Below are 24,881 nucleotides of genomic sequence, written 5' to 3' on the forward strand. Positions count from 1 at the left end.
AGGAGGGAGGGTTGAATAGAATAGTTGGGAGGTGGAGTATTTAGCCACTTTAAATTCACTGTGTTTTTGCATTATTATGAGCATTTTAGAAATAAGGGGTGATTTTGAAGCTTATACAAGATAACTGGCCATTTGGTTTAAAAAATATACTTTAGAATCATTTAAAAGGTAGTGCAATGCAGTGATATCATTAGTGTTGGTTATTTCCATTAATTTAATCACTTTTCCTTATCTTAATAAGCTGGATTCCTGAAAGAGTTAGTGTCACTTTCAAGTGTTAGAATAGCACTTTAAGTGGAGATTATTGTAGATTTTTAAAATACTGATTTGATGTAAAAGACGGTGCATGTTAAGTTTCTTGTGTTTAAAACAATTCCAAAACTCTGAAGGTACTGACTATATAGAATTAAGTATGCTTGATAAAACAAAAAAACATAAAAGCTGTATTTTTAAGTGACATCAGAAGCTAATGAATTCTAGATGTTTGATTTATACAAATGTAATACTGGAAAACTTTAAGGAAGAAGGACTTTTCTGGTTATTTGTAACAATAATAGGTAACATTTATATTATGCTTTTTAAGATTTTCAGAGTGCTTTGTATGTTAATCATTTGATTAATTCATTGTAAAAACCTTAAGATTGTTGTTGAGAGTGAATTGGTTTGCTGTGTGAAGTTCTTTAATATTAGTGACTTGTAATAAAACTTTTTAACCAAAGGTGATGAATTTTGTTAGGCCTCTGATTTTTGTTCTTATTAATTTCTTGGCCTAGATTTTGAGCATTTACCTGCTGTGATGGGATTTGATCATTTATATCCAGAAGTAAAAAGTTGGGTATACTTATTAACTTAGTTCTCTTTTGTTTAATTCAGATGATTCTCTTTGGGGAAAAAGTGATTTCATACATAGATAAATATAGCTATTTATATTTCCTTCTAGGTTATTTCTATCCAATTACCTATTCAGATTACTATTGAAATGTTCCACAGTTAGTGATATGGATCAGTTAACAGTTATTTTAAGTCCCCTTTATATATATTTTATGTTACTACTTTAATTCCACAGGATCAAATAGGACTTTTTGTGGTAGCAGGTTCAGTGTAGTCCTGTGTGCTGGATATATTTAGGAAGTATAGAACAGTACTCCTATCAGGATTTACTATCTGTATCGCTTATTTAGCAATTACGCCATTTTGTGACAACTCAGAACTATGTAATAAAAAGCTCTCTAGAAGGAACTAGGGATATTTGAAAGCTCTCTTCATGTGTTTAAAGAGCTATCATGAAATAGAAGGATAAGACTTGTTCTTCTTGGCCTCAAAGGGTAGAACTAGGAGTAGTAGATTTCAAATAAATGTAAGAAAGAACAATTAAAATTATCTTAAAGTGAAAAGGAGATGAGTGCTAATCATTCATTTCCACTCTCACTGGTGGTATGTCAGGAGAAATTGCATGACCAATTGAGACATATTAGGAATATTGTTGATGAGACTTCTACTTAAGTATGAGTTGGATTGTGTACATTGAGGGTATCTTTGCAAATTTTGAGATTCTTAGGTTTAATGATATTTGAAAACAAGTTTAAATTCAATCAGAAAATTGTGCCTAAATTCCTGCAAAACAAGTCTGGGATAAAGGTCCATGAAATTGTTATTCCCTACTGGTGTTATCAGTTTAAAGTTATTCCTTGGGAATCCAGAGGGCTTATAGGTTCTCAGGCTAAACCCTTTGCCCAACTTGATTTGGTTGTATTGGTTTGCTGAGCTTAGTCTGTTTACCTAAGTTCAGTAGCTTTCTCTATACCTACAATATATACACATTTTCATTTCACTTAGATTCTATCAATAGTCACTCTAAATCAAGAATGAGGGGAGGAAACACCTGTATTTTTGTTTTTGAGTGCCACAAACTGAAGAAAAAAAATAGGATAATGGAATTTAGAGCTGGAAAAGACTTTAGATATAATTTCATCCACCTGAGTCCTAGAAAGGGGAAGTATCTTGTTCAAGGATCTTTTAGCTAGTAGCAGAGTTGAATTGAAACCAGGTTCTCTGACTCCAAATCCAGTGCTTTATCCACTCTGCTACCACTACTTTAGTTATAGACAACTGTCAGATATCTGTCAGGTATGAGGATTTTGTTGGAAATTTTGAAAATCAACCCAGATTTCCCAGATCTCATCTGAGAACTTCTAGAAGAGTCAAATTGGCAGCAGATCCAAATTGGTTTATTTTTTCTGCTATTGATTTGGAAGACCTTATTTGTTTAAACAGGTTCTTAAACCTGTTCTGTGCTTTTGCTCATTGGTACTTCTGCCTGGAGCAGCTCCTCCCAGTAATCGGCAGAAGTTATTAAAAAGATTTAGCTATCCTGGCACTATGACAACTACTCTCCCATGTTGCAGCTTGTGCATTGAAGGAAAAATTGTCTTTTTTGCTCCCAGTCCTCTGCAGAGCAAAAAGGCTTGTCGGATTCGGGAGAGGAGCTTCAGGGGAAGGCTGAGTCCCCCCACCATGGTGTGGGTCACACAGAGTCAGCTGGTGAGCATGTCTTAGAGCTTTCCACTCCCGCTAGTGCCTCAGCCAGAGCTTCTCCGCCTCCCGCTTCTGAAGCCCAGCCTACTTCTATTCAACAAGAACTGGCAGGGGTAAGTTCAAATCTACCCAGTACTACTACTGCTCAGGATATCTCAACTTAGAGTATACTTCCTGGCCCCTTTCCTTTGTTCTCTTGGATCCAAGTCCTAGAATAATTAACAGTTAATGCTAATGGAGGAAAATAACAGATTATTCAGCTCCTTCTAGTTTATTTAAATAAAAAGTCAGCAGAAATTAATTTTCCTTTAAATTCAGACTTCTCTAATGGAGTATATCCATAGAAACTTGTTTCACCAATGAATTGTGAAAGAAATAGGTAGCAAAATAAAATTAAGACACTTTCTTTATCATTTGTCTCTTTTGTTCTGTACTTGGACATTATTCTTGAATGCCTCATAAATCCAAAAAGCAGGTCTTCCTTTGAGATAGAAGGGGAATTTTTTAATCCAGTTTAAACAAGATTAATTCAAGATAGATTGTTTTCAGGTAGAGTTTAGGTAGATTGCTGACTTAAAGTCAGATCAAGAAAAGGAAAGGAGTCCTCTGAATATACATGAATTTATCATTTTTATTAAGACTTTTGGGGATTATCTTATAGTTGAAGAGAGCCAATTAAAAAACCAAAACACAAAACTTAAGTTTATGAAGTTTGTTGGCACAGTTCTACATGAAGAAAATCAAATTGTTTCATTATCAAAGAAAAAGTTTCTACAGAAAAACTATATTTTCATATCTTGTTCATATGATTCAAAGGAGAAAGTTTTTGTTTTGTTTTTAAAAGAGACTTTAGAGATGACCTCAATATATCAATGAAGTACTGAAGTTTAAAATCCACATTTTTGAAAGGATCCTATATTTGGAAGTAAAAGAAATCCTAGACGTAGAAAATGAATTTTTCCTCAATATCTTTCTTGACTTAAGCTATCTTTTATATATTTTATTTAGTGCAAAAGACATAGTTTTCTAAGGAGATTGTTAAATTACCTATAACTGTCAAATACTTGGACTTTCAGGAAGAGAAGATAGTTATGTTTACATAGAAGGAGCATTTTGAAAGAAGCTGTTAAGTGCTAAAGAAATTATCATTATCATCATCATCATCATATGCCAAGACCTATAACAAAACCTAGTTTTTTAAGAATATGAGTATTTTAGTCAGCAAAGTGAATTTATGCTAATCCTAAAAACTAGTTTCATCCAAGTATCACTGGACAAGTCTTCTCACAGGATTGATGTGCTAGTGTAGGCTTTATGAGAACCACCATGAACAGGAGAAAATTGTTTTTTTTGCCAAGGAACTCCTAAGTGGTTATTCTAGGTTTCATATTGTTCATTATTCCAGCTTTGGCTTTAGTGTATACAAAAAAATAAATTACAAGTTTTCTAGCATCTTCTTGTTCTCCCAAGAACAGATAATATTTGTCCAACAGATGTATCCATCCAACAGGATCTTGATACACTTCACTAGCATCCTGGTTCTCAAGAAGAATAGGATAGGTAAGACTTAAGATGTAAATAATTTAAACAATCAGAATTTTGAAGTTAAAGTTAAAAAATTGTTTAATTTTTGGAAATGTTGGTGCTTCAGCTAATCTTCAAGATAACTTTTGTACGATTTTTATATTTCAAAGCTTATTTCTCCTGTTAGACACTCCCACCAAAGAACGACCCTTTCCTCAAAATCTTTTATGTGAGAATATCTATCATTACATAACATTAAACCTGAAACTCATGAACCTGTTGTTAAAAATTCTGATTCTTAGCAATCCAGTCAGCTGTTAACATTGATAAACAAAGTCAGACTTCATTTTAAAATATTCTGAGACAGAATCCTAAGATGCATCAACATGTGAAGAAACCAGTATGTGAGAAACTGTTTATTGAAGGTCATTTCTGAATTGTTCTAGGGAGAAAAAAGTATTCCTTCCCTCCCCTTTAATGGTATTGTCATAGTATCTGCATGTAGTCAGCAGTGACTTGCATCACAGTTTTCAGGCCAGCTGGCTTCCCTTACTGCACATGAAAAAAATCCTAAACTTTCAGAATACCAGATGAAATAGAAGACAATATTAAATGGACTTGAATTTCAAGGCACTCAACTTAAAAGACCATCTACTCAGGAGAACCTATGATCTTATGGCCACTGCTTACATGAGTTCAGATCACACAACTTCTCTACATTTGACATGTGGGCAGTACAGATACTTTGAAGTATTCACAGATGAGATACTTATCCTTTTAATTAAGATAAATCTTAGCTCTTTAATGGAATAGAGTTCAGAAAATAACATATTTGTCCTGACATCATGTATTATGCTTTATTTTGCTCTCCTCTATTTCCTGACACTGGGAATATTTCAAAACCAGAGACAATAGAATTTTTATTATATATTGCTAAATATAAAAGATTATTATTGTTCATATGAATCAGACCGTTAGCCAGTAAGGGTCTAATACTAAGTAAACTTTTTTTCAACTGCCTAGTTGTCGAAAGATAGCAGACTTGGTCATATTGGTCATAAGAAGTAAGACATTTTCAAAAATTCATCATATTATTAGATTGAGAAAATCAACCAGGACTAAATCTAGGGATATGTAGAAACCTTGAAATATTTTAGGTTGACACTCTTGATAGATAAAATATCTTTTACTTTCTGATTCCTGTAACAGAAGTTGAAATGCAAATACTTCCTTGGCTCTCAAACAATGGCTTTTATGGAGTTTTACTTTATTAAATGATGCTAATTCAAACCTTTACAGCTTTTAACTTAATAGTTAATGTGTTTGTGTTCTAAACCAGTTCCCTCATTCCAAGAAACAGAAATGTCTTTTTATCTGCTATTTTATAAAAGAGGACTTTTACTAGTCAATCAATGGACAATGCTTGTCAGAATAAATAGTGTGTGGGCAGAATAAAAACATAAAATGCTTATAATTCATTTTAGATATCTCCTAAGTGTGGTCACAGATTTACTGAATATTAAATGTAAAAGAGACCCTAGAGATCACCTATTATGGAGAGTATTAAATTTTGTGTATGTCCTGGACCCTCCTAGCAATCCAGGGAGACCAGTGAACACTTCTTAGAATAATGTTTTTAAGTAATTGAAGAAAATGCTCAATTTCAGGTATAGGCTAGTGAAAATAAGGATGTACTTTTTTTTTTTTCCTATCCAAGTTAATGGATCTGCTGAAATCTGTCCCAAGTTAAGAACACTTGATCCTAACTAATCCCTTTACTTTACAAAGGAGGAAATCAAGGCCCAGAGAGGACAAGGGACTTGTCCAAGGTCATACAGCTAGTAAGTGGTAGAACCAGGATGTGAGCTGAGGTCTTTTGAATCCAAACCCAACAGTGATACTCTGTTTACAAGCAGTACTGATTTTTCAGGATCCTCTATAAGGGTTTGATTTGAAATTGTTGCCCTTTTTTTCTTCTGGGCATTGGGTGGAAAGTTGTATTTTTCTTGATTATACTCCCATCTTTATTTCCATAGCATTTAACAATTGGGTACTCTTTTATTTCTGTTTCATTTAAAACCTAGAGAGCAATTGGGGAATAGAAGGCTGTCCCAGTTCCACTCCTAATCTTCTTGCAGCCCTAGATATTTTGAATTACCAAGGCTGAAGAGTAACATTCTGACATGATAATTTGACTTTCCCTTGGCAAGTGCCTTTTTTATCCCAAGCTTAAGCAAGTAGAAGGCATCATGTGCTGTGGGAGGGAGGGAGGATGATGTTGTTTTTCTTTAAATAAAACTACTTTTATTTATGCCATTTCATCCTTTATACAAAGGACAGAAGCCTTCCAAGTCTACAATCTCATGCTGGATTAGAGGTTACATCTGAGTCATATTCGGCTACAGGGACTAATCCATCTCAGAGAATCTGGCCTCATTCACCCAGGGCTACGACTGGTTCCTGGGCAGAGAAAGCTCTGACTCCAACAGAAGAAACTTGTAAGGTGGCTACCTCTGCATATTTTCCCTAAGTTTACAGGACTGATAAAACTTTTAGCAGTAGTGAAAGGGCATTCCATAGTATCCTCTTAAAAGAAATGATTATTTCTCAAGAGTCTTTTTCTTATATCATGATTTTATGTTGTTAGAACTATTTCACAAATGTTGTTATAATGATTTGTCTGAGAAATGGTATTTCTCAATTTTGAATTAATTAGAAAGTTCATAATGCTCCATCTTTCAGGATAGTGTTAGAGGGATGATTATCTGGGTGAACTATTCTTTTATTTATTAACTTATTTTAAATAAAGTACTCTGCACATAAGTTAACTACATTTTGGTTTCTTTCTTAAGTCTAGAGTGGGGCAGAGTGACTTCCTCTGGGGTTTTGGACTAATTCAGGAGGGAAAGAAAAGTTTAGTGATGGCACTGGTAGGTAATAGTTTGGTTGGGGATGGGGGGGAATGAATAGGTAGGGTGCATTGCAAGTTATTTTCAAAGGGACTTATTCACACACATATATTAAAATTACACAGCCCTCTTCCCCTCCTTCCTAAAATTGTTTTTAAAAAGATACTAATGGGCAGTTAGGTGATGCAGTGGATAGAGCACCAGCCCCAAAGTCAGGAGGACCTGAATTCAAATCTGGTCTCAGACATTTACCACTTCCAAGTTTAGTGACCTTGGGCAAGTCACTTAACCCCAATTGCCTCAGCCAAAAAAAAAAAAAAAAAAAAGGACTAACTTAATTTCCTATAGTATTTAAATGAAAAAAAAAAAAAGGACTAACTTAATTACCTATAGTATTTAAATGAAAAAAAAAGGACTAACTCAATTACCTATAGTATTTAAATGAAAAAAAAAAATCTCTTGTGTAGTTAAGAGTATCTTAATTTATTTGTGTCCCGAAAAAACTTGAAAGGGGAAAAGACCTTGCTTTACTCCCAAGCATTGACCTTTGAGTCTTCAGCCCTGGAATTAAATTCTGGCTGTCACTGTCAAGCTATGTGATGTTGGGCAAGCCACTTCCTTTATGAGCCTTAGTGTTCTCATTTTTAAAATGGGGATGATATCTGTTCAGCTTCTAGTAATTGTGGTATTCAGATGTGATGATCTATCTAAAAGTTTTTTGAAAATAGCAAAGCAGTACGTAAATATAAGGTATAATATTACTAAACCTTCCTTTGATGCAAGTGAACTTAAAAAAACCTCAATTTTAGATAGAGACGGTGGGCATTAAGTGATGCTGTCTATCCTCAAACTTATTATTGGACATAGGTTCATAGATTGAGAATTGGAAAGGACAGGAGAAATCTGAATAGAAAGTAGAAAGAAATAGAATATAGAGCAGCAACAAGTTGAACAAAATTGGACTTTTTTTTCATGTTATCTGCCCCACTTCTCCTCTTCTATTATTATATGTAATGGAGGGTTGATTGCTTTAATGTGCTCTTTCAGCTGAATCATTTTAGACAATTTTTATGCGTATTAGCAGATAAGATGAATGTTTTTACTAGAGTTGTTCCCCATTAATATTGTTTGTAGAAGCTCTGTTTTTCTTGTCCGTTCACTGTCAACTCAGCCGTCCATTCAACTTCAGCCTTCTCCAGGTACCAAGTAGTTAATAATTCAACAAGCGTTTATTAAGCCTGAATTATGTACAAGGCACTGTGTTAGAAGTTAGGAATATAGAAATTGAAGAGTTTCTCCCCATAATCTATAATTGACTGGACCAATAGCTTCTCTCCATTTCTTTGTCATGGTCTTGCTTTAGTGATGGAGATAGTTATTTTTTTTTTTTAAATAACTTTTTATTGATAGAACGCATGCCAGGGTAATTTTTTACAACATTATCCCTTGCATTCACTTCTGTTCCGATTTTTCCCCTCCCTCCCTCCACCCCCTCCCCCAGATGGCAAGCAATCCTTTACATGTTGAATAGGTTACAGTATATCTTGGATACAATATGCGTGTGCAGAACCGAACAGTTTTCTTGTTGCACAGGGAGAATTGAATTCAGAAGGTATAAATAATCCGGGAAGAAAAACAAAAATGCAAGCAGTTTATATTCATGTAGATAGTTATTTGTAGATTTCAATTGATTTTAACCTTCAGTTTTGTTTCACTGAAGGAAGAGCTCAGATATTTTCAAGAAGCACAGAGGTGTAATAGCATTTTGTTGTAGATCAAGAGCTATTTAAACTGCTTTTAATTTCAGTAACCTCATTGCAATCTAGGCTTATGAAATGATGTCAGCAATCATTTTGGTTAAGATAATTTGACAAATCTATACTGAATACTTCCTGTGAGATTGTGGAGGGAATATAAGAGGAAGATGATTTCTTCATCAGGAAAGTACTCATTTAGTTAGGGAAACTAAGCAGACACACATGAGATAATTAATGAACTGTTGAAGACAGTATATTTCAATACTTTAAGATTTTCATTTTTATCCATATATGTACTACCTTCACAGATCAAATAAATCTCTTCATGCCTTAGTTTTATTAAATGCTATGGCCAAAAACATTTTATTAACTGAAGTAAGATCTTTCTGTGCTTAACTTTTCCAAATTTAAATATGGGCTGAGACAATGTTATCGGTGTGCTTACGAATGTTTAACAATCAGCTTCCTGTCCCTTGTGCATATTTAAATTATTAACATTTTTTCTTTGTTTTATGAAATCTAAATGAATTAAAATGAAACCAGCAATGCTGGAGAGAAACTAAGGTCAGGGAGTTGAGTTAGTCAATAGAGCTTAAGAGGCTACTGGAGGTGAAGAAGGAAAAATGTAATTTCTAGCCTAGTGGGAATAGAGACTGGAAATTTTTACAAAGGAGAGCTTGTTTGGGAAATAAAGTGATGGGTAGGATAACCAAAAAGAAATCCTGTGAGTCCAAAATCTGTTGACTACAACTAAGTTGAGAAAACTGAAGATAAAGATTTAGAAGTATACAACAGTTTGTTGGAATTAGGGAAAATAGATGAACTCCCTAGATCAAAAGCTGAAGAATGAAACTGGGAGAATTGCTACATTGAAGGGATGGCAAGACCATATTAAGAAGTTTGAAGAGTTAGAATGTTGTATTTAGATTGTTGTGCATTAGCAGAGCAGAGATTTTAAAGAAGATTGTTTATTCTTTCATTTTTACAGATGAGGAAACTGAAATCTCAAAAGGTGAAGTAATTTGCATCATGTTGCTGAGTTATAGAAGCAGGACTCAAATTCAGGTTTTCTGATTTCATTAGAAATGAGAGCAGTAAATGAAAAAGGCATTCTTTTTTTTGCAGTAAAAAGGTCATTACTTTCAAGAGAGAAGCTTTACTAGTTATGTAGAGCAAAGAAGTGAAATAGCATGTGAAAGTAGTGATGAAATGGAGATGCTATGTATATAGTAGGATGCTATATATATATATATGTTACAGTGAAAAGGAGAAAAATAGTAAGGTAGCTAGAATGAATACAGGTTTTCCAAGTCTTGAAGCCAAAGAAAATGTTGAAATTGCTAGAGAAGGAAGTTTTAGGTGTACTAAAGATGTTCCTTACAAATCAAGAAGGGATGGGATAAAAAGCATCTCTTAAAAAGCTTGATGTTCACTCCACTCTTGCCATGGCATTTAACATTTATATAGTTCTGTTATTCCTCTGACTAATCCTTCTCATTATGCTTAAGTATTTCCCTCAATTTTGCTCTCCTTAAATGTGATTGTCTTTTGTGATTTTATCCTTGGCTTATGTGCACACTTATTGTCATTGTTTTGGTTATCACATCACACACTCTAATCCTTGGAAGTGAACTCTGAGATAAATTCAGATCAACCTATATCTGAATCCCCCTACAACATACCTGACAAATGGTCATCTAGCTTTTTGCTTGGAGTTCTCTTGTGAATAGGAACCCAAACCTTGAAGGAACACTTTTGGAAAAGTATTCATTGTTAAAAAGTTTATTTCTGTCTAGTCTAAATTTGATTCTTTTCAGCTTTTACCCAATTGCTTCTGGTTTTGTACTCAGGGAGCAAACAGAAGTCTCTAATCTCTCTTCTAGATGAGAGCCCTAAATATTTAAAAGACATTATCATGTTCCATTTCTCCATTCTCATCCTTCCCTCTTCCCCAAATCTTGACTTATCTAGGCTGAACAGCTCTTCCTTCAACTAATATTTATGGTATAAATTCAAGGCCCTCCATGATTCTTCCATAGTCACTATGTCCTCCTAAAATGCATCCATAACTGAATGCCCTGTTCTGGATGGTTTTGCTGTTCTCATTGCTTCCCAGTTGCTTTCCCAATTGATTAGTTTTCTTAGATGCCAAATCATAATATATACATCAAGCTTTCAGATCACTACATTTCTCAGATTGTTTTTAAGACAGGCCTCTCTCTTTTTAGCTTGTGAAATTGATTGATTTTTTTTTTTTTTTTTTTTTTACATTTCTTTCTGTTATATTTCTGGCAGCTTAGCAGAGTAGATAGAGAACTCATGTTGGAATTAGGAATGCCATGGACAAATCAATTGCAACTGTTGATTTTTTTGGAAAATAGAAGTTCCTTTACCAAGAGTTTCCTACAATGAAAAAAGCACAGATACAGAACAGAATTTAAAAATCTAATTTGATTTGCTCTATTCTTTTAGCTTATCAAGATCTTTTTTCAGTCCTATCATTAATTGTTTAGCTACTATTTCCAGTTTTGTGTAATCTCCAGATTTGATCAGTATGCCAGTTATACTTTTAAAACCAAGTCATTAATAAAAATGTCAAATAGCCTAGGGCCAAGTACAGATCCTTGGAGACACTACTGAAAACTTTCTGGATTTAACTGGCCAGTCAACCAGTTCTGAATCGGCTTAGTTGTAATATCATTTAGCCCAGGAGTGGGCAAACTGTGGTAGAGAACTATAAATTTTTTGTGTATTTAAGAATACACAAAAAATTCTTAGTTTATGGGCTTTGATCATGAACTTAGTTGATAGTTTGCTGATCTAGTAGTTCTTGTTTCCCTCTTTTTCATAACAACAATACGAGGGACTTTGAAAAAGCCAAACTCTTGCTAATTTACATCTACAACCTTGTACTGATCTTCAAATTTAGCCTTATCCAAAACAAAGGAAATGAGGTTAATCTGGCATGATTATTTCATGATGAATTTGTTTGTCATTTCATTATTGCTTCCTTTTCTAGATATTTACAACTATTCCTTTAAAAAAAAAATCCCTAAATGGCTGCAGGGGATAGAGTACCTGGCTGGAGTCAGGAAGACCTGAGTTCAAATTCTGTCACATTCCCATAGGCAGATTATTTAATTTTAGCCTCAGTTTGTTCTTCTATAAAATATTAATAGCTCCTACCTCTCGGGGTTATTGTTGTTGTGAAGATTGTGAGATAATTGCAAAGATTTTGCAAACCTTAAAATGCTATGTAAATACTAGATAGTATTAGCATATTCTAGAATTTTGCTTAGAAATTAAACTCAATGCCGGGCAGCTAGGGATCGCAGTGGATAGAGCACCATCCCTGAAGTCAGGAAGACCCGATTTCAAATCTGGCCTCAGACATTTAATACTTCCTAGTTGTGTGACCCGGGGCAAGTCACTTAAACCCAATTGCCTCAGCCAAAAAAGAAAGAAAGAAAGAAATTAAACTCATTGTGGATCACAATATAATACTTTCACTTTTTTTTTTGTTGTTTGCTTGCATTTTGTTTTCTTTCTCATTTTTTTTTCTTTTTGATTTGGTTTTTCTTGTGCAGCAAGATAATTGTATAAATATGTATGCATGTATTAGTTTTAACATATATATTTATTAAACTGTATATTATAATATATGAAATTATATATGAATTAAAAAATACATTTTTTTCATTTACAAAGCATATGCATGGGTAATTTTTCCAACATTAACTCATGCATAATCTTTTATTGCAAATTTTCCCCTCCTTTCCCACACCCACAACCACACACCTAGCTGGCAGGTAGTCCAATACGTGTTAAATATGTTGAAATACATATATTTAACATATATTGAATTACTTGCCATCTATGGGAGGGGGTGGGAAGAAATCAGGGAAACATTGGAACACAAGGTTTTGTAAAGGTTAAAGTTGGAAAATTATCCATGCATATGTTTTGAAAATTAAAAAGCTTTAATAAAAAAATTTTTTTTTAAGAAATTAAACTCAAGCCCACTAGTCTATAATTTGCAGATTTTGACCCTCTTGACAACTCTTTTTAAGAACAATCAAGATAACATTTTTCTTTTCCAAAGCTGTTTTATATCTCCAAAAGAAAATTTTTTTTAATAATCTTAAAAGAGATAAGTGACAATGGGCTCAGCAGTTTCATTTGCCCTTTCATTCATTTGGACCCGGTGACAACTTCTCACTATTATTTAGTATGAATTCTGTTAGCTGTTTTTGTTCTATTCTTCCTAGCCTGAAGATCATTCTCCCTGGCAGAGAAACGAAAGTTATATAGGAAATGAAAAGCTCTATATCATTGTCCTTCTCTGATCCACACTGCATAATAATTCTAGCCTTATTTGATTTCCATCTTTCCTTCCTTCCCCTCTTTCTCCCCTCCTCCCTCCTCTCTCCCTCCTTCCTTTCCTCCCTTCCTTCCAGATAAAAATAGTGTTGAGGTTCAGAAGGAGATCCTAAAAGGTTGGGGTTACAGACTGGTGTCATAAGGTGTGTCAAAAGAATTTTCAGGCTTGAACCCATGTCCAGGTCAAGGGGCAAAGTTTTTTTTTTAATGCCAATTGAAGTTCCAAAAGGACTTAGCAAAGAACTAGGAGTGAGAAGATAAATTTATAAGAAAAGGAGAGATCTGTGCTTCATGTCACTGGTATGCTAATTTTATTATGCCCCTCAAAATTGAATTTTATGGTTTGGAAGTGGAAGTGGAAGAGTACCCCACCATTTGTCTTGGAAACCCTAGTATCTGATAGCCAACATTAGTTGTGGAATTATGGCACTCCCAAAGCCAAGTGGCCTCAGGGCTGTTGCCACATTTCCCCTAGAAACTGTATCCCATCAATAGCTTTTTAATTTTTCTAAATACATGCAAAAATAATTTTCATCACCCTTGCAAATCCTTGTGTTTCACATTTTTCTCCCTCCCTTCTCCCTCTCTTAGACAGCAAGAAATCTAAGTTAAAAATGTGCAAGTCTTCTAACATTTCCACATTTATCATTCTGCACAAGAAAAATCAGATCAAAAGGGGAAAAAATGAGAAGGAAAAAAACAAGCAAGCTAGCAAACAACAGCAATTGTGAAAATACAATGTTGTGATCCACATACAATGTTGTGGTCTGCTCTCTGATGCAGATGGCTTTCTCCATCACAAGTCTATTAGAATTGCCTTGTAATTCCTCTTCTTTTGGACCATTAAAAAAATCTGGACAGCTGCACCTGTAAGTTCCATTGACTTCTCAAACTTAGTTTATCCAAAGTAGAACTCTTCTTCCCCAACTAACCTTGGCCTTCCCCCAGTATATACATTATTGCTGAGTAAATTTCAATTTACTGGGATCTTAATTTTGAAATCAACTTCAATTCTAGATATAATTTTCATTCTCTATAATTAATCTGTTGTATTCCACAGGCCATAATATCTCTCTATTTTCACTGCAGACCATTATCAACCCTCACCTGCATTATTGAAATAGCTGCCTAATTGATCTTTTTTTTTTTTAATGATACTGAGTCTTTGCTATCCATTTTTATGTCAAAACCTTAATACTCTTCCTATTATATAATTCCCTATTCAAGCCAAATCTAAGATTAAGGCAGCATTCTCCATTGCCTTAACAAAATAAAATATGAATGCATTATCTTGGCTTTCATTATCTTCCACAGTGTAGGTCCAGTTTTCTTTCATATTTTTAATTCCTACTATTTTTGAAGTCAAAATGCATTGTCATTGCCTTTCTTTGGAACTACTCCTATTTTGTTATTTCTGCATATTGAAATTGATTCCCTCATATCTCAGGTTAGATGCTACCTTTTCCATAAAATCTTCCCTAGATAAAAATTTCTTATGGTACTTTCTTATTCTTATTTCTTATAGTACTTTATTCATTTCTGTTTTGCACTTGGAAAAGTTGCATTAAATAATTGTGAATGTCTCATTCTCCCTTCTCTACCGAGAGCTTATTCTATGTTCTCGCTACTTTTCACATAGTAGGCACCTAACAAATGCTGAATTAAATTTATTTAACTGAACTAGCTTTAGAGAAGAGGAAGTTCTTGGAAAGCTCATGCAGATTGCCTTTTTGCAAAAAAAAGGGGAGGGAGCAGGCAGGGAGAGAAAGGAGGTCATATACTCACCAGGAAAGGCTGAAACTTTGGATTTGAGAATTCTATCAATGTTCAATTTTAAATAAAATTGGGTGTTTTTACATATAGTTGGTAAAGGTCATTTACCCAAATAGTAATTACACTTCAGTGTAGTTGAAGTACTGTGGTTTTGCACATAATAAATGCACAGTTCAGGTTGTATTTTTACTTAATAAGTCATTACACATATTTTAGTGGTTTACAGGACTTCTCTAATTTAATTGTGCTTCTTGAGTGCTGGGGTTGCTTTTTTTTTTTTTTTTGAGACTTTGTATCCCCAGCAGTTAGGATAGGGCCTTGTAGATAGTGGGTACTAAATAAATTTTTGTTGATTGGTTGATAGTTGCTGGATTTTATACATTCCACTGTCATTTCCTTTACCCATGTATTACTTGTACTTTTCTGTACTTGCTCTCCTCTTTATTGTGCATGTGTCTTTTTAGCCATGAAGCTGTCTCCATTATTTTTTATTTGATTCTTCAGGAAGATATTGTGAGATCAAAGTTTTAGAAGACTATTTTTTCCAAGACTAATTAAAAGTAGCTACTTTAAATTTGAATTTGCTGTGAGACAACAATTTTAAAATTAGAAGATGATAAAATATTAGAAACTAGCTAGTCTAATACAGCTTTCTGTTATATATAAGGAAACTGATTTGCCAGCTTATGCACAGCTCAGAGAACATAGATGAATGTCATTTCCTACACATTGTTTAACTGCCTGCTCTGTGCCAGGCACTGTGCTAAGCATTTGAGATCACAAGACAAAAGATGGTCTCAAGACAGGCTAATGGGGAGACTCAGTATGCAAGCAATTATGTAAAGACAGATCACATATAGAACAAATTGAAGAAGGAAGGCACTAGCAGTAAAGGGGCTTGAGGGAAGTGCTTCTTAGAGATGGTGAGATTTTAAGTTTGGATGTAAAAGAAGCTGAGAGGCAGAAAGAAGGAAGAGAATGGGAGACAGCCAGAGAAAATGCCTGCAGTTTGAAGATGGAGTGTCTTGTGTGAAAAATAACACAGGCTGATGTCACTGGATTGGTCATTATATGGGGTTAAGAGTGGTGGAAAAATGGAAAAGTAGAAGTGGGACAAGGGAATTTGAATGCCAAACAGAAGATTTTAAATTTAAATCTGAAGGCAATAGGGAGCTACTGGAACTCACTTAAGAGGTGGAGGGGTAATAGCAGATCTGAACTTTTAAGGAAGATCACTTTTGCTGATGAATTCTGTCATTTTTTTCCATTCCTTCAGAATGGGTCAAAAGAATATAAAATTTAAAAGGGACAAATATAGGGACACAAGATTAAAAAACTTCTGAAGTGTTCAAATGATTGGATATGTGAAAATATCTGGGAGTTTTGATGGACTAAAAATTCAATGAATTAATGAGTGAAATATGGCCCTCAAAGAAGCTTAATTCTATATGAGGCTACATTGATAGAGACAGAGTCCAGAACAAGGTAGGTAGTAATCCCATCACATTCTATCCTGGTCAGGTGTCTAGAAAACAAGAGACTTATATAGAGCTATGGGTTAGTTTGAAAAAGGAAAGAACCACCAGAAATCTTAGCCAGGGCAACAGATTATATTGAAAACAAAACAAGGTTTAAGCCAAGAGAATCTGAATTCAAATCCAAATCCTCTGTTTTCTATAACTGTGAGCTTGGACCAATCCCTTCAGTCTCTGGACGTCAGTTTCCTCATTTGCAGAATGAGGGGATTGACTTAAAGATCCTTTTAGATCCTCTTTAGCTTTAATTTCTATGATCCTATAATGGGGCCACATTTTAGGAAGAACATTGATAGAATGGCATATATCCAGAGAAGGTTGACTCAGATGGTAAAGGTACGAGGGAGCATTAATAGGAAGAACAATTAAGGGACTGAGGATTTTTAACCTGAAAAAGAAAAAACTTAGAGAATACATAATTATCAAAGTATTTGATGAGCTTTCATGGGGAAGGAAAGATTAGATTTGATCTCTAAAGGCAGAACAAATAATAACAGGAGAGAAGATTTAGATTTCAGTTTACTGTAAAGAAATATTTCCTAGCAGGTCAGAGCTGCCCAAAGTGCTTGAGAGGAGATAATGACTTTAGTCTTCATTTGATATCTTGATAGAAACTGCTTGTATTTCTTTGATTAGTTATAAGTTGGCTAGATGACTTCTGAGAACTCCTCTAGCTCTGAGATTCTGATTCTGTAAAGAGGAAAGGGCAGTACTTTGTATCCTTCAAGAAGTAATCAATGTTTTTATTTGGCAGCTTGGACTTTTATTGCTGATAATAATGGGATTAATATGACAGCTTTTTCTCATGCCCTATATTAACAGCCCCAGTTGACCAGTGTCATAAAAATCTGTTTGAAATGTATTTTATGGTGATTTTTTTTTAATATTGTCGCATAGATGGGTAGTTAAGAGAGGGGAAAAAGTTGGAATAGTCATATAGTATGAATGAGAGATAATAGAGTTGATAACCTGTATTGATATCTAGTATATTTTAAAGGCTTCAGGAAGGTTTCCTGCACATTAGAAATTAGAAATGTAAATTAGAAAATACCCACAAAACATGAATGGGTTTTAATCTGTACTATTGAAAGGAGCTCTGATATTAATGAGATCAGGGAGTTGTTGAAGTAGTGAAGAAAAATTTTATAAAAAGAGTTTTCCTATAGGGTTAGTTAGCCATCAGTGATTTGTGGCATTTTGTTCAGCATTATATATTCATCATGCTAGAATATGATTTGGAATTGTTGGATTAAGATGCCTGATGTTCCATTAGAGAACATGTTATTCAGAGTGGGTGTTGCAATCAGATGGGAAAGTTTTGTAATTCAAGGTTTTATGTCTACAGTATCATATCATTCCTTATAAATTAGTCTTGGTTTAGCTGAACCAAACCTGATTTTTAGTCCTGATAATTTGCTTGAATATTTCAAAGCTCAACATTCTTATTGCTCTTAAATTAAATTTTAGGTCATAATATGATAGATGGCATTTTAGTTAACTCATCAGAGTATCAAAAAATGACTAGCCAGAAGACCTTGTGCTTGAGCACTTAATATTTATTTCAGTGAATTCAAGCTCGAGGACTATGCTTGTTTGAGAAATGTTTGTTTTGTCAGGGATTTTAAAATAGTATGAGGCCAATTTCATTGCTGATTTAGTGGTTTAATTCAAGATTTAGAGTCAGAATAAGGAAATTCTTATCTTGCTCTCATTTAATGTCTTCTGGCAATTAATTAGATTGTAAAAAGTCATGTACTTGAATATATTTGATAAATTTGATTTTTGGTTCTGAAATTTAATGCTTTGTGCCAGAGGCAAAAAAAAAAAAAAAAAAAAAAATTCTCACCTAAGTGAATTTTCATGGCTTGATTCAGATTATTTTGTTAGGAATGCGCCATGAGTTAGTATTCCATGTCTTTTATACAGCCTGCTGGGCTCTTCTGCAGAGATAGTAAGTATTTCAGTGATAGGCATAATGATTTTGAAAATAGACTCATATTTTTGGCCTCTTAAGGTAATACTACAGTTAGAAAAAACATTATAATTTATGAAAATAATGGTGACTAATCTTTATTTTGTAAATATTATCTAGGGAGGTTAATTTAAAAAATGGTTTTTGATCTATGTGTGTTTATAAGCCAGATACAGAAATGTTTCGTTGTGATGATCATCCTTTGATCTACTGGTTGAAATTCTGAATGTAATTTTAATAATTGTGTATGTATAGATCTTGGTGGAGTAATAGGTTATAATTCATTTTTTAGGATTTACATGGATTATTAGGGCAAATCTGTTTTACTATTGTTATGCTTTTATTTCAGAGATCTGCTGATGGTTCAAGTCCAGAAGATGGAGAAGGTGAGGAAATCTGCCAGATATTGGATGTGTTAGTATCTGTTAAAGGGATCAGCCTGTACACAGACACACACATACACACAAACACACACACACACACACACACACACATACACGTGTATAAATGTTTTCCTTTTCTCATTACCCTTTGCAGATTCTGACCGAGAAGATGGAAATTACTGTCCTCCTGTAAAACGGGAAAGAACTTCTTCATTAACTCAATTTCCTCCATCACAGTCAGGTAAAAAAATGTATCATTATCCCAGAAAATGAGAGGAGAGGGTATATTTATTCTTATGTCACCTGTTCCCTTTTCACCCTTCAATTGCCTCAGTGTAATAGCTGTGATTTATAAGTCAGTAAAAAATGAATCTAAAACCTAATTTCCATCAAAAATGAAGATAGAAAGTTATTTTAGTTCTTCGTTAAATATAAGGCTAAATATAATTTATCTGGAGTGTAATTAAATAAATAGACATGAAACAGGGTGATTTTCCTAAAGTCTCTCTTAGAAACTAAGAAGTACCCTCTTATGAATGGTTGTTCTACATTGGAGAAGGTGGTGTGAGAAAAGGGTATCCATTCCCTATAGGACTGCTCTATTGGTCACACTAAGTCAACAATCCTATCTTAAAACTTATACAGTTTTAAGTTAAAGACTGATTATTTGATTATAGGATTTGAACGTTTATCAAATCAAGATTACTGGCACATAAAAGGTAGAATGCACTTTGTAATGCAGAGAACATTGCATTTGGAGTTTTGAAATGTGTATTCAGCTCCCAGATCTACTTACTACTACCCATGTGACTTTGGACGATCTACCTTTTAGGGGGCCTGACTTTCTCCTCCACAAAATAGTGTTGATGGATCTTCAAGATAAACTATCCGACTTCAAATCCTGTGATCTTGTCAATAGTGTTTTTTGAGCCCACTGTGAAACAAAGTTAGCAATAAGCAAAGCATGAGAATAAGAACTTTCCACCAGTGAAGAGGAAATTAAAGCAATAATTAGGAGCTACTTTGCCCAACTTTATGCCAATAAATTTGATAACCTAAATGAAATGGAAAAGAATACCTACAAAAATATAGAAGGACCTCCTACCAAATTTCTTTTATGACAGAGACATGGTACTGATATCTAAACCAGGTAGGATGAAAACAGAAAATTATAGACCAATCTCCCTAATGAACATTGATGCAAAAATCTTAAATAAAATGTTAGCAAAGAGATTACAGAAAATCATCCCCAGGATAATACACCATGACCAAGTAAGATTATATACCAGGAATGCAGGGCTGGTTCAGTATTAGGAAAACTATTAGTATAACTGACTATATCAATAGCCAAATGAAAAAAAAAAACATGTGATTATCTTAATAGATGCAGAAAAAGCATTTGAGAATAAGGTCCCTATCCTTGACCTTAGAGTTTACTTGAAAAGATAAGACTTAGACATAAAAAATTAGGAAAGATTGTAGTCCAGTATATAAAATGCTGCACTCTCAGTTATGTTGGGGGTTCTTTTGCAAGGAGAAAGAACTGTCTTAATGAGGGATATAAATGAGCTGAATCTTTAAGGATGGGATATATAGGCAAAAAGAGGGCATTGCTAGGTAGAGGACAGGACATACTATGTGCAAAAGCAAAGGTACAGGAGGAGAGGATCAATATCTGGTTGAAATAAAGAGCCCATGTAGGAAAGTGGCAGGTGATATGATTAACTGAAAAGTCAGGTTTGAGATTAGCTTGGAGAGGGCCTTGAATTAATAAAAGTTTGGACTTTATCCTGTAGCAGGAGGGCAGCCATTGAAGATTTGAATTAAATTAGGTCAAATGGTTTAGTTTCTATCTTTTCCTTCCCTCCACCAATTCATTTTTAGTACCATTATGTCTGTCAACATTATCCTGTGCTCTCCATCTGTAACTTGTTAACTATTTAGAAATTTTTAAAATTAGAAATATTTAGAATTCTAATTTGTATGTTACTTATGTGAAGATTTATTCATGCTTAAAAACAAATTTCATATATAAATCATATCATTAGTTTTAAGGATATAATTATTCAGTTTCTTTTTATTCATCCAGTGCCACTATTATCACAAAACATAGGTATTGTGAATTCAGGGGAAGGTCGAGTGGGTTGAGGCCCATCAGACATCTTTACTAGGGCAGTGTAGCGCAAAAGAAGAGCCTTGGATTTTAGCCATTTCCTTGGAAGAAGGATATAAACCATAAAACTAATTGTCAGTTTTGGAGTCCAGAATTTGGATTCACATCCTGGCTTCTACCTTTATGATCTTGGTAAAGACTTAAGTTTTCTGATTTTCAGCTTCCTCATCTAAAATAAAGAGGATGAATTAGATGATTTCTAAGGTCCTTTCCAGTTTGAAATCCTGTATCATCTTATACTAAATATCGCTCTTTCCTTAGACCTTGGGGCAACTTTTTAAAAAAGGCATTCATCTCTTATCTGTAGAAAAAGAAGAGAGCAATGGTATGGATAATTAAAAATATTTCAGATTTGAAATGCATTGAAACTTTTATTGGGAGTACTCCATCCAGACACTTAACCAAATCTAATCTTGCTTAGGAATTCTTCTGAGAACAGGTGAGATTGGACATGTAGATGAAGATTCATTGTGGTGTAGTAAATAGAATCCTAAACTTAGAATCAAAAAGATACTCTGTGTGTGTGTTTCACATATACACATTCTTATTTTTTATTTATATCTTTTGTTTTTACATTATTTACATTTTTCCATTTCCTTTGACCACTTTTTCCTCAAGAGAGCCTTTACTTATAACAAACATTGTTCTTTAAAAAGAGGAAGATGAACAGGGCAGAAATCAGTATATCAAATGCTGTATGTACTCTAATTTTATGCATACACATACAGTATATTAAATACACTTAGTATGTGTTTTAAAAATTTACAATATATGTAGTATTCTACACTTGTGGACACCCTTTCTTACTCTTCTACCCCTGTCCTTTGCAAAAGAGTGGGAGGAGGTGAGGGAGATATTTAAACCTTAACTTTGGTATTTCCTACATCTATGACCTTGATCAAGTCATTTAACCACTACTTCATGCAGCCCCTTGGGACCTATTTACTAAGTGAGAGAGAGCCTTCTAACCCTAAATTTATAACTCTTTGCACTCATTATTGGTGTAAGGAATTCCCATATTGCGAGTTCTCCATGCAGAAGCTGATAATAGCAGCCCTTTGGTAACAGATAAGCTGCGTTTTGCTCACACTAATATTAGAATTGGTTTCTTTTTCCAGAGAATACCTCAATTAATTATGGCAGGAGGTATCTGGAAGGTTGGTGGTTGACAACCAATCTGAGAGTAAAAATTTGTGATGTAAGAATAATTAAAAAGTGGCTGTAATTTAAAATCTTGATTTTGGTCTTTTTCTGTTCATTCCATTCCCTTGAATGAATATCTAAACAGTTAAAACTGTGAACTCAAAAAGAACCTAATGGTAAAATAAGCTATTCCATTGTTTTCCTTGTTAAAACAGGGAAATTCATATTCTTCTCTGAACAGACATTTCAAGAAGGATGATAATTGAATGAGGCCATTCGATTAAACGTAGGAACATGAAACTATCCAGTGAGGTAGTTGGGGGAACTGGCCGTTTTAAACTGGAGAAGATGTGATTTTGGGAAAGGGGAAAGACTCATAATTGCTGTCTTCATCTTTCTGAAGGACTATCAAAAGTCCGAGGGATTAGACTTGACCTGGGTACCTTCAAAGGTCAGAAAAAGAGCCAGTGATTACAAATTGCAATGAAACTGATTTGGTAAGAAGGAAGAGCTTCTTACCATTCAGAACTTTGGATAGGACAATAAACTTCACTGGAGGTAGAGTCATTTATTAATTGGTCAATTGTTAATGTTGTAGAGGGAATTGATGCATTGGCTAAAGGGGTTGTACTAGATTATCAACTCTGAGTAATAAAGAGTTTACTATGGTTATGTAAGATTAGCATTGATCGTATCCTTGATTTTCACTAAAGGGATAGCTACATGAATACAGCACTGATTTTAAAGGGTTTTTTCTTTTTTTCTTTTCTTTTTCTTTTTCTTTTTTTTTTTTTTTTTTGGTAAACATTTTAAATCTTTTGTCCATTATGATGTCATTTCATGGCTATAAGCCCCACATTTGTATTTTTAAGTTGATACTTGACAGAGAAGTGATCTCATGTGTCTTCCCTTTTACTCATGCTTTTTTATTTCCTCCCACTCTTTCCCTCTTCCTTCCCCCATATCACCTTGATGACAGTATCAAAAAACAATGTTTTTATGCCATCAACCTTCTGTGAACCATCTGCAGGCAATTCTGACTCAGAACCAGGTGAGCTTCCCTAGTCTATATGCTGTTATGAAGAAATGCTTAGGGATTTTTCCCATTACATAGAGACAATTTATGTTGGATGTTTATAGAGAGATTTCTCATTAAGAAATCAGATGATTTCTGGATTTTCTTTAATCCCATAAGTGAGAGGGGAGGAGAAGGCAGGAAAGGACTTAAAAATGAAACCAGGTATTCTTATTCTGGGGTATATGGACCCATGGAATATATGAACATTAATAGGGAAGAAATTGCATCTTTAGTTTATATATATATTTTTACTAATCTCTGACTGATTTAGCCTTTATATTAGTTATTTAAAAACATATTCTATGGAGTCTAGTTTCATCAAGACTTCCAAAGGAGGTCCATAATCACAATCTCCCCTTCTTCTCTTCCCCTCTCCCCCCCCAATCAAAAGTCCTTGATAAAAGCATTTATTAGGCACTTACTATGAGTATACAAATACAAGTGAGATTGTTCCTGTCCTGTAGGAATTTACAAGTAGAGGGAGCTGGCAGGCAGAGATTGGGAATGGGAAAGAGGCTAGTATGGAAATGCTGGTCTGGAAGTAAGATGAAGGCCTGGGTCTTAGTAAGATTAGAGTCCAGGATTATTCTAGGGATAGAATAAAAGAATATAAATTAGCTAATGAAGTTCCTTATCTAAAACATTAGCTTAGGAGTGAAAACTAATTGTCGTGGTAGGATTAACTTTTTAAATATCAAATTGTAGCTAAATTTTCCTAGTTTTTGCCTTTTAGAATTATAGTATCTATCTGTTCTGGTATATAGATATATGAGTTTTACTCTTCTGGGATGCTACTATTCATTAAATAGTCAATTGGATCTTTTAAGGCTTTTAGGAACATTTCCTACTTATAGAGAAAAATTTCTACTAGATTTTGGAAGTAGATTTATTTTTCATTTAGGATTATCACATTTAACATATTCCTTATGATGACTCTTAGTCCTTCAATATAATACTTTAGGAGTTACTATAATATGAATTACTATTCCCTCTTTGTTGGTAAAGTCATCAAGGTCTAGACCAGGATTAAAGTAGACTCATGTTTTTTTTTATAATTCTTGGTTATCAATCTATTCTTTTCCACAGTGAAAGCATGTTTGTGATAGGATCCTTCTTTTTTGTTTATTTGTTTTTAATTAAAAAACATTCTAAATTTTAAAACATTTCCAGCTTCAGGGCTGTCTATACATTGTAGACTTTTAATAGCTAACCACCTTTTGGTTAAAAACACTGTAATACTGCTCCTTTGAAAGTATCTTTTTGTGCTGTAACTTTTCCTGCTTCTACTTCTCTTAGTCATTATCCAGTTTACTGTTTCGTTGTCAACTCCCACCCACTTACAGAGCCATTGAATGAATCTGTACCGCTCATTAGTAATGTCTATAAAACATACTCATTTCAGCAGCTCTGTAGCTCTTACTTGGGGGGGTGGGGGTGGGGATTCTTCCATTTTGTTTTAATTCAGGTCCTTTGAGGTCTTTTCCTTACTTCTTTGGGCCTCCCTCATTGACTGCTGGGACCAGCAGCCCTCATTTTCTTTGCCCTGCTGCATCTCTGGCTTAGACATCAGCCGAAGGCCTGCTTTCTTACCTTTTGTATTGTACTTCTAGAGGAAAAGAGCAGTGGATTCCGACTGAAGCCTCCCACACTTATCCATGGTCAGGCACCCAGTGCAGGTATGTTCAATCTTTTATTCATTTTTTTTTCCCTTGGGAAAAG

General features: G+C 34.2%; 1 protein-coding gene across 9 annotated transcripts in view; it reads left to right on the top strand.

Moving 5' to 3' along the window:
• RANBP3 (RAN binding protein 3) overlaps window positions 1–24,881 on the top strand; it is an 85,989-nt gene that overhangs the window by 23,270 nt on the left and 37,838 nt on the right. For 4 of the 9 annotated variants that reach the window (XM_051971781.1, XM_051971785.1, XM_051971782.1 and 1 more), the window contains exons 3-8: window positions 2,445–2,648; window positions 6,395–6,562; window positions 18,735–18,771; window positions 18,923–19,009; window positions 23,064–23,135; window positions 24,773–24,838. In XM_051971781.1, coding sequence (XP_051827741.1) covers window positions 2,445–2,648; window positions 6,395–6,562; window positions 18,735–18,771; window positions 18,923–19,009; window positions 23,064–23,135; window positions 24,773–24,838 — 634 coding nt within the window. The remainder of the gene's footprint in view (window positions 1–2,444; window positions 2,649–6,394; window positions 6,563–18,734; window positions 18,772–18,922; window positions 19,010–23,063; window positions 23,136–24,772; window positions 24,839–24,881) is intronic. The other 5 variants (XM_051971784.1, XM_051971783.1, XM_051971788.1 and 2 more) reach the window with 3 other exon arrangements.

This window comes from Antechinus flavipes, chromosome 1 (assembly GCF_016432865.1).
Source record: "Antechinus flavipes isolate AdamAnt ecotype Samford, QLD, Australia chromosome 1, AdamAnt_v2, whole genome shotgun sequence".
Taxonomy (NCBI): Eukaryota; Metazoa; Chordata; class Mammalia; order Dasyuromorphia; family Dasyuridae; genus Antechinus; species Antechinus flavipes.